This window comes from Haplochromis burtoni, unplaced genomic scaffold (genome assembly GCF_018398535.1).
Source record: "Haplochromis burtoni strain Fernald_Lab_line unplaced genomic scaffold, NCSU_Asbu1 Contig_106, whole genome shotgun sequence".
NCBI classification, from domain to species: Eukaryota; Metazoa; Chordata; class Actinopteri; order Cichliformes; family Cichlidae; genus Haplochromis; species Haplochromis burtoni.
In genome coordinates this window covers 838,030-852,261 of record NW_024582467.1, presented here as the reverse complement: position 1 = coordinate 852,261, position 14,232 = coordinate 838,030, and the positions used below count along the sequence as shown (strand labels likewise).

At 38.3% G+C, this 14,232-nt stretch overlaps 1 protein-coding gene and 1 long non-coding RNA gene across 6 annotated transcripts in view; one reads left to right on the top strand and one right to left on the bottom strand.

Annotated features, from left to right (window-relative positions):
- The first annotated feature begins 4,192 nt into the window (after positions 1-4,192).
- Positions 4,193-14,232, top strand: part of LOC102311187 — a 24,908-nt gene continuing 14,868 nt past the window's right edge. For all 3 annotated transcript variants that reach the window (XR_316625.3, XR_006054674.1, XR_006054672.1), the window contains exons 1-3: positions 4,193-4,214; positions 5,061-5,114; positions 11,594-11,725. This is a non-coding gene — a long non-coding RNA (uncharacterized LOC102311187). The remainder of the gene's footprint in view (positions 4,215-5,060; positions 5,115-11,593; positions 11,726-14,232) is intronic.
- atrnl1a (attractin-like 1a) overlaps positions 11,700-14,232 on the bottom strand; it is a 312,323-nt gene continuing 309,790 nt past the window's right edge. For all 3 annotated transcript variants that reach the window (XM_005935428.3, XM_005935430.3, XM_005935432.3), the window contains one exon: positions 11,700-13,497. In XM_005935428.3, the coding sequence (XP_005935490.1) occupies positions 13,376-13,497 (122 nt within the window). In that variant the 3' untranslated portion in view covers positions 11,700-13,375. The remainder of the gene's footprint in view (positions 13,498-14,232) is intronic.

Genomic DNA, 14,232 nt, shown 5'->3' with positions numbered 1-14,232 from the left:
CTGCTTGTATGTGATGTTATTTCACTGTGGAAACATGAAAGGTAGGCACCGGGCCCGTGGGAAAGGCAGGTGAGGCGGGCAGGATTAAAGAAACATTGAGGCCGTGTGAGGTGATCCAGAGAGGCCGATAAGATCATGTGTGTTAATGCAGCTGACCCTGGGTTACCAAGCCAGAGGAAACCCAAAGATAAAGTAAGAGTCATCTGAGGTTTCGCACAATTTTTTAGCTTTGACCAACTGGTGTGAGGAGGAGGGGTCACAGCAGACCGAGTGAGCACACAGCAATACTATATTATCCAAGGCACCGTGCTGAGAAACAGAACCGCGGCGAACAAAAGGGTACACGCATCCCAGAGACCTTTGTGGCAGGTGCTGGACTTTAAGAAAAACTTTCAAAGAAAGAAGGCAAGATCCATACTCCTGTAGATATTTTTTTTGTACAGATAATGTGCAGCATTTTGATCAATTACATCTTATTTAGGTATTTAAAAGCTCTAAGCACAAAATCTTGAGTCTACGACACCAGAGCCTCCATTCAACGGCTTTGGGGGCCATTATTTATTTTAAATAATTTAATGACCAGAAGTATGGTTCACATGCCGAGACTTGGACTTTTTGGCTTTTTTTTTTTTTTTTTTGGCGTTTTTAAGCAAGGAAATATTCATGTCAACTGCACTTAATAATCCTTAAGGAGTCATTAATATGTGGGTTGGACTCAAGCACCTGACTCGAGTGGTCTTATTGCTGATTTTCTGGAAACACTTGAGTGTAACGTTAACTGCATAAAGAAATTACCTTGCACTGTTAAAATTTCCCTACCAAGAAAACACTTTAGAAAAAGCACAAAAAAACTGACCTACTGCACTGTGAGGCCAAACTTCCTCCAGCATTTCACTTTTTGTCTGTCCCTCCTCATTTCCACCTCCTTTCTGAATCGGTTTTCACGAAAGGTTTCCAAATACTTAGTGCTTTGGAGCACTTCTGTAGCAGAGATTCAGAAAGTGGGCTGAAAAAAATCCTTCGAACAGGTAAATACTGGCCCTCGAGCTCCCAGTTATGGCTAAATGTGTCATAAAAGTGGAGTTGATAGTTGGCATTGGGCACATCTGCAGATGCATTTTAAGCAATATGAATAAAACATTATTGTATTATAGAAAAGCACGATGGGGGAAATTGCTGTGTGCATCGTCATCAAATGTCATCAAATTAGTCTGACATTTGAGTTTACTTTCTCTTCCATTAAGTGAACTGCACATCCTCACCCATTAATACCAAGCACTGTGTTAAGCGTTTGCAGTTGGAAACCCATTAGCCAAGAATTTGTTAATTTGGGGAAGTGAACATAAATGCCACATCACTTAATGCAACAAGCTGCAAAAAATATCTGACTCACAGTATTTTTAATGCCTAAAATAAGGTGATCCGTGGACATCGTTCTCTACCACTGTGTTCAAGTCACTCTTTATGTGCAGCCATTAACTATACAACAAATTTCATACACGCAGAAAGAAAATGTAATGGTTTCAGTAATTTATTTATTTACTATTGCCAAGGAGACCAGTTCACAAAGTTATAAGTGAAGTGTGCACTCCTTTGCTGACTCTCATTTCTGGTCTGAAGTTTGTGTTCAGCATTTGTAAAGTGTACGTGAACAAAAGAATACATTTCCATATCCAGTTTCAACACAGATGTCATTTATTTATTCCTTTACTGTATCAAAGTTGCAGACATCCACATACAAAACAAAACTGTGCCTGCTCAGTTAATGGAAACTCTTACTACTATTGATATTTATTCAAATGTATTTATTTCACTAGCAGTTTACCCAACTTTTTGTTATACAGTCTACTGAACTCCACTTCGGCTATCTAGAGCTGCTGCTGTGCGTGCTAATCCACTTTCTGCTGTCGAGGTCCACCATGCACAACCTCCAAAATCCCTGTTAAACTATACTTTATTATCTAGGTTACTGTACCAGTTACTTTGCAAATCTAGTGAAAAATCTATTTTGTAGAACAAACTGATGTTTTTGTTTTACATCAGTTTAAAATAAAGGCTGTTTCACTTACATGGTAAAAGAACAGTGGGGATTCTAGATCTGTTACTGTTTGTGGGTTTGCTTACATTCATTTACTATTGGGTTAACTTATTTATTTTATAATCTGTTTCATCTGGAGTCCATTTGTGGAAAAAGAAACAAGTTGAATCATACTGGCTGTTTCTCTTCACCCTGGCAATTCAGATTTCCTTCAAAGATTAGTCTTGCATTGACATTTCCGATGTCCGAGAATCAAGCAGAATATACAGTAGAATAACTACAATGATGTAATTAATATGGCAGCCTCAAGTGGAAAGACTTAATTTGTTCCAAAAACATACTTTACCCTTCAGTTCTGTCCACTTTACAAACTTGTCTTTGCTTCTGTTCCACCCTGAGGGGGTACAAAGAGCAGATAACACAATTAAAAGTGACATTTTCTTTCTACTTCCTGGAGGAGAAGTGTGGATTACTGAGGTGTGAGACATGCTTAAAAACAAAAGTTTAATGTTTAATGAAAACACCAAAGCACCAAAATCTAACATGTTGGAATGGTACCAATTAAAATAATAAATCTCAACCTTATAGCTCCCCTTTGTAAGTCTCTTTCTACCCAGTTTACTTTACATGGACGAGCCCCTGGGCAGGTGGTGCTGAATCTGAAAGTCACAATATAGACTATAAAATAGTCACATAAATACATGACTAAAATTAGTCCCCACTCCACCTGCAGCTTCCAAACAAAACTGTAAAGACAGCTATCAAATAATAAAATCCAGTAAATGTGGAAAATATGATATATGATAGCAGGCAACGTTTCACATTCAGAAATTGAGCCTATTAAGAGTCATTAAAGCCATTTTTTTCATACTGTGGAACGGCATTCATGAATGTGCTGTGATTAAAGCTGTGGGGCACAAGCAGGCATCACCTGGCTTCTGTGCAGTAAAATGGAATAACTTTAGAATAAGAACAGTGGTTGGCTATAGATGCAAATTTCATCATTCATAAAATCGACAAGAATGAGCTTCACCTCATTTTAGTTAAGAATTGACTCTCAAAATCAAGTTAATGACCGCGTATTTTAGTGAACTAGAATTTGGTCCTAGCGCGGATACAAAGGTGTCATTTCCACAAGAGATTTTCATCAAAATCTTGAATCATTCTGATTTGTTTTTAAGAGAATAGAAATGAAACATAGGACCACTATATTCAAAAGAAGGTTAATACTTCCATCTAAGGTGACACTGTATATATTTAGTAAGATTTTGGGAGTTTTAGCAAAACCCAGCAAATATTAGAGGAGGCATCAGTGACAACAGGTATGGCGTTTAAGTCAGAAACTGCACAGCAACATGGCCGGTGTAGAGATGCCTTGCAAATTAGTTTGCAGATTTGCAGCAACTGTAGGCACAGCAAATCTGCCTCTAGACGTGACGTCCTAGCCTGACCGGACTGACACAATGCTTGAATTACTGCACAGGCAAATTCTGTACTTTTCTTTTTGTTTTTCAATGAGTGTTTAGAATTTACTTGACTTGATAATTATGGTAGTTAAATCCATTGGGTATCCTTGTTGGTCTTCAGACAACAATTCTGATGGCTAAAGAACCAAATGGGACAGGCGGAAAAAAAAAAAAAAAAAAAAGATAATTATGGTAGTTGTGGTCATTTCATGGCTTTTTTCCAGGTGATTGTTTGCTTTCTTTTTGCAGTTGTTGCATTGTGGACTTATTAGAAAAAGAGGGTTTTCATTTATTTAACCCAAAAAGTTATATTTACAAAACAATAAATGTTGAGCTCATAAAAGAGGTCAAAGAAACGAAACTGGGAACTTGACAAACCAAACCTAAACAGGAAATGACACACAAGGCAGGTCAGACCACTATGACGCAACAGGGGGTAACTAAACAAAACACAGTCGTAAACAACAAAAACGATGCAGTGCAGTCCAGTTTGTCAATAAATTAAACACCAAAGAAGAAAATCAAAACCACTAAACCCTAAAGACAAATATTGAATCAAATACAAAAGCTTTTTTTTAAATCAAAGAAAATACACATTCTCCCCCTTCAGCAGGAAGTGGTGGTGCGGTCCAATCATCCCCTATATGTATTTAAGTGCTTTAAACCCTGGCTGCCATCTTTTGTTTGGCAACTCCCAGGGCTCATGGCAGGTAAGAGAATCAATGATTAGTCACAAAGCAAAAAAGAAATGAATTGGTATAAATACATATGGAAACTAAATGGATGCGCTTACAAATAGGTCCAAATCAATAAACCTACTGCAAGCTAAAATGTGTTGTTTTGAATGAAGAAACAAAGAATGCATGATAGTTACTGACTTTAGAGTGTGGCCATGGGTACAATCTAAATTTTGAATGTTGGCTCCAAAATCTGCATGGTTACCTCGCTAGGTGCCATTTGGAAGTTCTTTTAGTGTAGAAGCTTTCTGCACATGTTTTTGTGTGTTTCCTTAATGTGTGAAAGTCTTATATGAGATTTGCTTGGTCATATTGGCTGAGATGAAATGAAGATGCTTCCCATTAAATAATAGTTCTGTCCCTCAGGTTGTAATATCTTTGTATATATTAAGCAACAGGAGGTGTCCTATCTGACCCTCCTCAGACATTTTTCATTTTTAGAGGTCATTAAGTTCTATGAAATCTGAAACTACAGTTTAGATTTGATCTTCTTAAAAATGTTTTAATTTCGAGACAAAGTAGATCTCCATCTCAGCCTCATCTCTCAAACAGTTACTAGTTGTTGGACTGGTTTCTGATTTGTGGCCACAGAATTTGTCATTTGTTAGGATCAAGGTACAACCCCCACAGATGAAGCATGAAGCCAACATGGAGGTGCTAAAAGTTCATGTAGCCACCAAATTGGAGTCAATCCCCTCTCAACCACATGTTGAAAATGACCAAATTTACAGCATTAAAGCGTGTTTACAGATGGTTGTGTTTTCTGCATTCATAAGAACTGACTGGATTGTTTGTTTTCCAACTCATCCACCTTGATAGGTCCAGATAACATTTTAATCTTCTTTGACTCGACCTTTCCAGAGTTCAACACAGGTAAGGTTTCTACACACTCTTGCATTGCCCTTCCTTTCTCTAGGCACACATGTTATAGAGATTTGTGGTACAATAAACACTTTCACTTTAGCATCAATAACTTTTAAGATAGGTGATGCATATGAATAATAACCAGAATAAACCTGAACCAGACTCATTGTTAGAATTGACAATCATCCTGCAGCCTCATTCGCTCACACTCATAACAAGGCTCCTGATATTATCCATTTTTATAGTTCATCGATACAAAAGCTCTATTCATTAATGGGCAGTTTATAAGAGGATCATAAAACTTAACATAAACACACCAGGTCTCCTGACACCAGCATGAATTAACAGCTATTAATGTATCACGAGGGAATTGCACTGCAGTGCAGTAAACTCCTGTGTGGCCAATTCATGTCCCTGTGACAAATAGGTTATGAATAATAATAGATGTCTGTGAAGGTTCTCAGTATAATAATAAATAGATAATAATAGATGTGTTTGTCGTAATCATCTGTGCGTCTTTATAATCCCGGTATAATTGGTCATTTTGTTTGTAACTTTAATTCTCTTGTAAGACAGAACAACCAATAATGTGTGTTAGTGAGATGTGAATAAACATTTTAAGAGATCAAAAAGAAGAAGAAGAAAAAATGTATGTCAACAAACTACTGATAAACTCATGTGTTAAGTCAGGTGTTATACGAGGTAGGCTGGTCCCAGAATTATGCTCCTGAATATTTATTAATATAAGTATACTTACTTATAATTTTATAATTATAAGTAAATAAATAACAAAACAAATAACAGTCTTCTCATGTCCCAGTCACAAGTTATACAGACCAGTGGGTGACCACTTTGCGACCACCTGGCAACCAAGTTTGCTGGTTAAAAAAATGTGGATTCTCCTTCATTGCTTTAGTTGCTAGAGATCACAAGGATTTAGGGTTGCCAGGGGGTCACAGACTGGCCTCTAGGACTTGGCACTGGGGTTTGAGAACATTGTAATGTGTATTATTGACCTATATTAATTAATATTTTGGAGAAATGTCCTGTTCTGGCACCTACTGCCTTCTACATGCATAGACGTAAAGATGGGGGGGGGGCAGCAACAAGATCAGCACAGAGCAGGCATCGGTTAAAATGGATATGACAGTGTAAAAGTCAGCAATTGCAAGAAGGGTTGCAAAGTGGCTTGCAGATGCACAGCAGCTTCAAAGGTTTTTTAGTACAATTTATGTTGACGCTAGAGTCATAAAAAGAAAGAATACCCCCTGGTTTCCAAAAATAAATAGAAGTGTATATAAACTATCCTTGTTTTGGTCTTTGTCTGCTTGGCTGTGTTTGTAAACACAACCAGTCTGAGGGGGCATCAGTGGATGCCATGACAGTGAATTAACAGGCCTTCATACAAGTGTGTAATACAAATTCTTTCTACACCTTCCATCTAACATATGCAGAACTATAGTATTAGCAAAAAAGCTAAAAGAGAAATTAATAAATACTAAACATTAAAATCCAAAGGGGAAACAAGCAAATCCTTTGGAATTAACTGAAACTAAAACCAAGAAAACGAGAACGATTCTAACATCTCTGCAACAATACAGTGTAAGAATTCTTGATCTCAAAACTTTATGGTGACGCATTTTAATTAAACCTCATTAGACTCCTCAGTATTCAGTAGACACGCTGGCTCGTTGTGTACATGTCACGCTTTGTCTCTCCTAAGAGTGAAATGGACACGCATGCTTAAGTTGCAGTACCAGCATAGGGAGATAATATATTTAAAGCCAACAAGCCACTAGTCACCAAGGAAGGTATAAATTCCAAGCTCCTTTTAAGCCAGAAACAATAAAGCTAGGTGGCTGGTGTGAATTTATATGCAAATGTGTTAGTAATGTCTCTTTAAATGTGTCTGTGTAGGTTCTCAGTCTCATCCATGGCATGGTAGTCTAAAGAACCAGAGCTCTGTTGTTCAAAAAAGTTAGAAGTCCAGTCGTTTTTTTTCCCAAGCTCCTCAGTCTGTTTATGCTTTCCTATGACTATTTTCATGTTGGCTTGAATAAGATTTGAAGTTTTGTTTTGCTGAAATATAATCTGCAACTGAAGCATATGTGTTCATTTCACACTTAAGAGACGGCGTGACTATGACATACTTTGCCGTGATATTGGGTGTCTTACTCTCTCCTGCTTAATAGCCTCCTCTTTGCATGTTCCACGGTTACCCTTTTGTACCACAAACCCTTAAGTGTGCTCCATGCCAAGCCTTGGAGGGGAAAGTCCAGTCGCTTTTTTCCCCAAGCTCTTAGACTACCATGTCCTGGATGACTGAGAACCTACACAGACCATAATGCTGAGGCTTGTTCTTCTGTCAGGCAGATTTGAGTGTAAACAGAGCAGATTTGAGAAGACAGGTGGTATATAGGATCGTCATATGGTGCTACCCCATATGGAACAGAAATATAGAAATCATATAAAGATTGTATCCGTCTGAACTTTTTTTAACTTAGCTTTTTTATTTAGAGAAAAGTTTGAATAACTTTAGATGATTACATAAAGTCAGTCTGGGTGACAAACTGATAGAACAAGAGGGAACACAGATTACACGATGACACAAAATGTTTTCTTTCTGAAGTTAAACTCTGACAAAGCAGGAAACCGGTCACCTCGACCTGTCAGCTGACCCTCCTGCTTATTGTCTCTCTGGTTATTGCTCACAAAATTAAGCTGATATAGTGCATCAATAGCTTCACTCCTGTTTCATCCACATCATTGCACTTTGTGTGCTGAGGGGAAAAAAATACTCTCTTTGTTAGTGCAGAAGGCCACTTATGACAGAGCAGTGCGTGGTGGTATTGAGTAAAGGACGACTCTGACAGGGCCAACATTCTTCACAGCGTCACTGAGGCTGGCTGACTTACTGGCTGGTCGCTGGTTTGGTTGTGTGTGTGTGTGCGCACACGCCTATGTGTGTGTGGAGGGAGGTGGACAGAGGACAGCAGTGTGCTTTGTAATCCTTCGTCACTCCCCACCCACCCCCTACCCTCATCTGCCTGACTCGGTTACTCGTCCTCAGACTGTGGCCTGAATTACCCGCCACAATTGGCCCGTAATGGCATAAAGATTGAGGTCTGGACGGGGCATCAATCACAAGGATGTGGCTCAGCTGACCCTGAGTCCTCAACAAGAAGGAGGTGACGCCAAGCGGATGTGAGAAAGGAGGCAGGAAGAGGGCAGCAGAGATGGTGCATTGAGACAGAAGTGAGAGATGGGGAAGCTGAAGGAGAAAAGAGAAAAACCAGAGTTCTGACCTTAAGAAGTAATCAGTTTTATTACTTAACATGTTCTGAAAAGGACACGAGGACATTGTATTAGAGCGTTGCACTGTGTGCACTAGGCTCCTAACAGAGACTGTGTGTGTATGTGACAAAATGCAGACTTGGCAGAGGTGATGTGTGATTGATTTTTGCTAATTTAATAGAAGACTCATTTCAGACTAAATGTTCTACTTATGTCTTAAATTTAGACCTTGAGCTTTCTAAATTAGAAACTTTATCTCCACCCAGCTGAAAATCATCTCTGACATAAAACTGAAAAGTTAACAAAGGGGATTTAAGTAGTAGCAGTTTTTTTTTTTTTAATGATAAGTTATCATATTTAAGCTTGAGCATCAAGAGCACATGTTTGGGAGGTATTGTAGTAACAAATAGGACTCAAACTAATAATATAACTACCACCTCTAAGGCCCCGAAGTTGGCTAACCTCATCCACTGGTGGGTGATCATATCCCCCCCCCCGACCTGTTGTCCTGACTCCCCCTTGCCCTAGCATGTCTATTGTAATTCATCAATCTTTAGCCATGAGGATACAGGACTGGATACAGATGCACAAGGCAGGAATCAAACTTGCGAACCCCACGCGAAACACATGTGGTCTTACCACTATGCTATCCGGCTGCTATAGCTGGGACATCGTGTTTTTGGGTTTGAAGCACACTGAAAACAAGAAACCACAGAAACATGCGAGGGGAAAGACCATCTCTGAATCGAGGAGGAGGCGTAAGGCTACTTTCACCATCTTACAATGATGTGATTGCAGCCATTCCCCAACTCTCTGTGAATGGTACTCATGGTCTTTGATCAGTGGTCTTTGATCAGTGGTTGTTGATCAATGGTCATGAAAATTTGCATATTAATGATCAAGGAACTGACCTCACAGCCCGTTTTTCATTCAGTGGGCTGGTTTCAGTAATTATGGAAATGTACTGTTTATAAGATTGGGGAAACCCGCAGTCAGCCGAGACTGAACAAGCCACTTGGATGAGTGAAGAAACGTTTCTACCACTGAAAACTTTATGTCAAGATGATCAGAATCAACCTTTTGGGATTTACTTACCTGGATAATTGAGGATGCATCAAGATATAATTGGATAACCTCAGTTTTCAAGGACCGTGGCAAACAGTCATTTATTGAGCAGCTGTGAGGCCGACTAACAGTTGTAGTTGGCTTCAAAAAGGAGGCTGTTATCAATACATTGCATCCTTAACCCTTTTAATCATCACTTTGGGCTATCCAATGACACCCTAAATGATGCTAAAAAGGCTCTGTTACGGAAAACCTTCTGTTACTGGCATGCTGATAGCAATCTTTTGATGTCATCAGTGAGTGACAGAGAGCTATCTTAATAATAATTGACATGATAGTTGTGGCAGTTTTCTATAATGTATTCAATGTCAAATCATATGTGAAGTACCAATGGTATTGTGTAGCCAAATGTCAAAATATGGATCAGCTTTTAGTTCCATTTGTCTTCTGTTAGGTGTGAAATATAACCTGAGAATACATGTGTTGCATATAATCAGATGGCGTATAATCATTATTCACTGGTAATTAAGTCACTGTGCATGTATATATTCAAGCATACATTATATGTGTTTTCTTGTTGTCTGTTTTCCTACCCATCTTATCCTCCTGGGTGTATGACAGGTAAATTGCATGTATAAGTTGTAAAGCAGTTTGAGCTTAAGAGTAGCAGAAAGCTATTGCTTAGACAGGTGTCCCTTCTTTCTTGAGACACTTTGCATGTTTGCATTCTGTTTGGTGCTGCGTGTTGTCGTGGTGGGGGATGTCAGTCATTTATTGAGCTTCTTACATTGACTTTACCCTAAAAACACAGGCCCTCTTCATACTCAGAACCAGTTCAAAAACATCTCAGATCGAGATAAAAGGGAAAGTGAACCACTTCCTGCTGCCCCTGACGTTTGGGTATTGAGCGGAGTGGAGATGCCAGCAATCCACTTAATGTTAAATACTGTAGCCTTTTATCTTGAGGGAAGAAAATACAGTGAGCTAAGAGCATAAAAAGGAGCACTTATCTCCTCTTGGTCACTAATGGTGGTGACAGCAGCAGCGTTGACCCAATGTAATGTTCAGAGGGCTTTCAAGTTCCAGATGAGATTTTCAAAGGAAACAGTCAAACAGCATGTTAAATTGCTTCTATTAATATAACAATTACGCCTTTGTTCATAGTTTTCTGCAATTAAGGTCCAATGAAGGTGTACACCCTAATGTAGTTGTTTGATTAGACATAAATATGACATTAAAAAACATGAAAGAAATGCCCAGTGGAATAAACTGGTAGTTCTTAAGGTTATTTTAAGGTAAAAGAAGGAATATATAAATGATTACTGACATGAAAACATTGTTTAACTGGATGTCTTTACCTCTGTATTACCGACTGTGAATGATCTTGAAATGCATCCAGGCATTAGAGCAGTGTAGCCACTAGATCCCCCACGGCTTTTCCTTAGAAAGGATATATTTTGGCATTTTCTTCTGTTTAGAGCCCCACATTTGCATAAAAGTGTCTAATTCAGAAGATTCTGGGATCACCTCAACAAGCAACCCCCACCGCTTTATGACAAAGGGATATAATCCATAGTCGATTTAAAAGCATACAGGAGCCATTTATGAGTGCAGCAGAAGGAGACATGGATTTATTTTAAAACGATAGTATTTGTACAAATGTTGAGCCATATCCAGGTTTTATTAAACAACATCTTACTGTGATGCTCTGGCAGGGAGGTACACATGGATGGAATGCAGTTATTGTTTAATTTGTATATTAAACAGGTCATTTGGCTTGTATGGTGAGAAATGTAATGGAAGTGCTTGTTCTCGATGTCCCCCCTTTGCACACACATTATGACAAATAGGAGGCAGTGTTGGTTGTAACCAGGGACATTATAAAACAGAGACAGAGAACAGAAAACAATTCAGTGGCCACTATATTAGGTAGGCCTGTGGAATCCACTTTATAAAAAGGAGTTCTAACTTAATGAAGCCTTTAATAATTAGATTTGGTACATATTAGTAAAGCAGGGGTGCTTTAGATACCTAGGATGTTGATAGCACATGGAAATCGTGGAAATTCAACACCATCTTTCTGCGATACATTACGTTTAAAGTAACGTTAACTTTACTCTGTTTCACAGGATGCTGTGAGAGTCGTTATGTAACTCTAGAAACAGTGTTGGATGACACTGTCTGTAGTTCTGGCTGATCTTGTCATTCGACCTGACTGACATCCTGAGAACACCAATCAATGCGGTTTCCCAACACCAGAGGTAACAGTACACACAGTTTCAGACTGAATATCAACACAAAGAAGCATTTATTCTTTTTAAATTGTAAATGTGCAGATTTAATGCTCATATGGACAAATACACGGTGGTGAGCTGCCCTTTGTAAATCCAAATCTCAGCAACAAATTGGTGCAAAATTACATCAAAATGCCTGAAAGAAAACAGTAGGTAATACATGTGCATCAAGACATCATGTTACTTTGTATGCAGTGCAGCTGATAAAGGTGACTTTACAACATTAAATGGAGGTTTGATACGAGAGATAAAGGGAAAGCATCTTAACATCACATGAAACGTTCTGTGATGTACAAAATAAAGAGTTAGAAATGAATAAAGACACTGAGGGCACAAGCAAAGAAATGTGATTACTGCACAGACTTCCTTTATAAAATTAATTATCTACAGTTTCTGTTTAAAAAAAGAAAACAAAAACAAAAATTTGTGAGTTAATTAAAAAATGTTAAACCGCATTTTGCATTTTTAATAAATAATATATACTGAGATGTGTTATATTAAAGTTTGTGTTACAGATAAACAGACTTGAAATATCATGAGGGAGGATGTATATGGTAGCTTCACAGTAATGAAAAAATAAAAAAGGCATATGAACACCATCAGTAGTTTGTGTGTGATACCGACCTTGAGGTTACATCGCAGCCCAGAATAAACATCATGTTTGGAAGATCAGTTGCATAATAAAATTCCACAGAGGGTTCTAATGTACGGGTAAAGCATTTCACTTATAGTGCATATACAAATGTGTGTATATAAGGCCCAGAGCTACAGATAATGGACCTTTTTCATCACAGAGGACCTGAGCAGATATTAAAACCTATAACTTCAACTGTGTAGGGAAAAACAAACCACACATATTTCATAAAACACTTTTTTTTTTACTTGCATCCAATGAGCTTCATAGCAAAAATGCAGTTCTTTGAATTCACAACTTCAAAATTAGCAAATGAAACTTTTTCCTCTAGTGAATCATTGTAATAGACCTCCGCCAACTAAAGACTTTTGCAATTATCTAGTTAAATCGGTGTTCTTCTTTACTGGTTTTGCTCCTGAGTCTCATTGGGTTTGTAAATCAGGAGGACTTTATATCAACTATCAATATCTTTTGACTGGAGGTCAAAGTCATTTAGTTTTGTTTGGTGAAAAACAAGTTCTATTTTATTTTCTCTGTCAATATGGCAGACTGTAGAACCCGGGAGAGACAAAACCACATGGCATGAAAATGGAAAAGGTCTGCCAGCTCGTCGTGGCAAATTTCAAAGAAAGCTGTGGTGGAGAGACATTCTCACTTTGCAAGTACTTCTCTGAAAATATACAGACGAGGGACAATGACAAAAACCTTGTATCTGGTCCAAGGAAGAATAAGACTACAAGTACCATTTACCCCTTTTGGGTGCCTGTGAAGAGAGTAGTTTCGCCCCATCTGTATGCTTCAATCCATATCTGTCCTCTTTCCAAACCACTTTAAGGTCAAGGATCATCCAACCCTATTTTTTTTGCAGGCTTTGCCTTTGTGTTCACAATTCTCCATTGTGTCTAAAGTCAAAAATAGTGTGTCCAGTGAAATTCCCCTTTGGACGTTTTGGATGCGGTGGTACCTCGTTGAGGGCACATAGTTCATACACAGGTCCCTTGATGGTGCACAATGTGTTTGCGGTGCTTCAGACCCAGGGCTCTTTCTTTTAAGTCCATCACTCGCTGCTGTGACGTGTCGACCAGTGCACTGGCTATGGCGATACCTGCAATCCCAGAGACAAAATAGGGTAATCAGTGAAAGATGGGCAGTATTATGCTGTTTTAGATGGGCTCAAATTGTACTGAAAGTGTGATGTGACAGAGGTGAGATAAATACGGCTTGATCAAGGTAAAACTACGACCACTTTTTGAGAGTAGATTTTTATACGTGCCTGTGTTATTTGTTATAAACCCATGTTTGTCCTTATACAGAAATAATTAAAGGGATGTAGACAAGTAGTACAAAGCATTGATACATTTATCATAGAATATCACTTCACACCAAGAAAGGGTGGATACATGTTGCAACTGACATGGTTGATTATCTCTCTAGATAGTAAAGTGGCATAGTGTCTTTCCTTATCTACAAGCAGCTAGAAACAGCTAATTGTTACCAAAATTGAAAATAACCCTTTTTCAGAAGTCCCTAAAAGAGAGAGGGCTAAAATTCTTTTTTTTTTTTTAAATGCAGAATATCTTCATTTGTAAGAACACATCCTGCCAAGACAAGACTGATTGAAAAGACATTCTTTTTAAAAATGTCATTATAGCCAGTAAAGGAGAGTTGGGTCTGTCACCAATGATAACTTATACCTCACATGGTTAAATCTTTTCCATATCCAGTAATTATTTTCAGTGCTTAAATTGTGGAGTTCAAAGTGAAGTTTTGCAAGGATCTAAATTTGTCTGTCCCATATTCAGTAAGTGAAAATAAAATAAACAATAAAAGGTGAATCAAA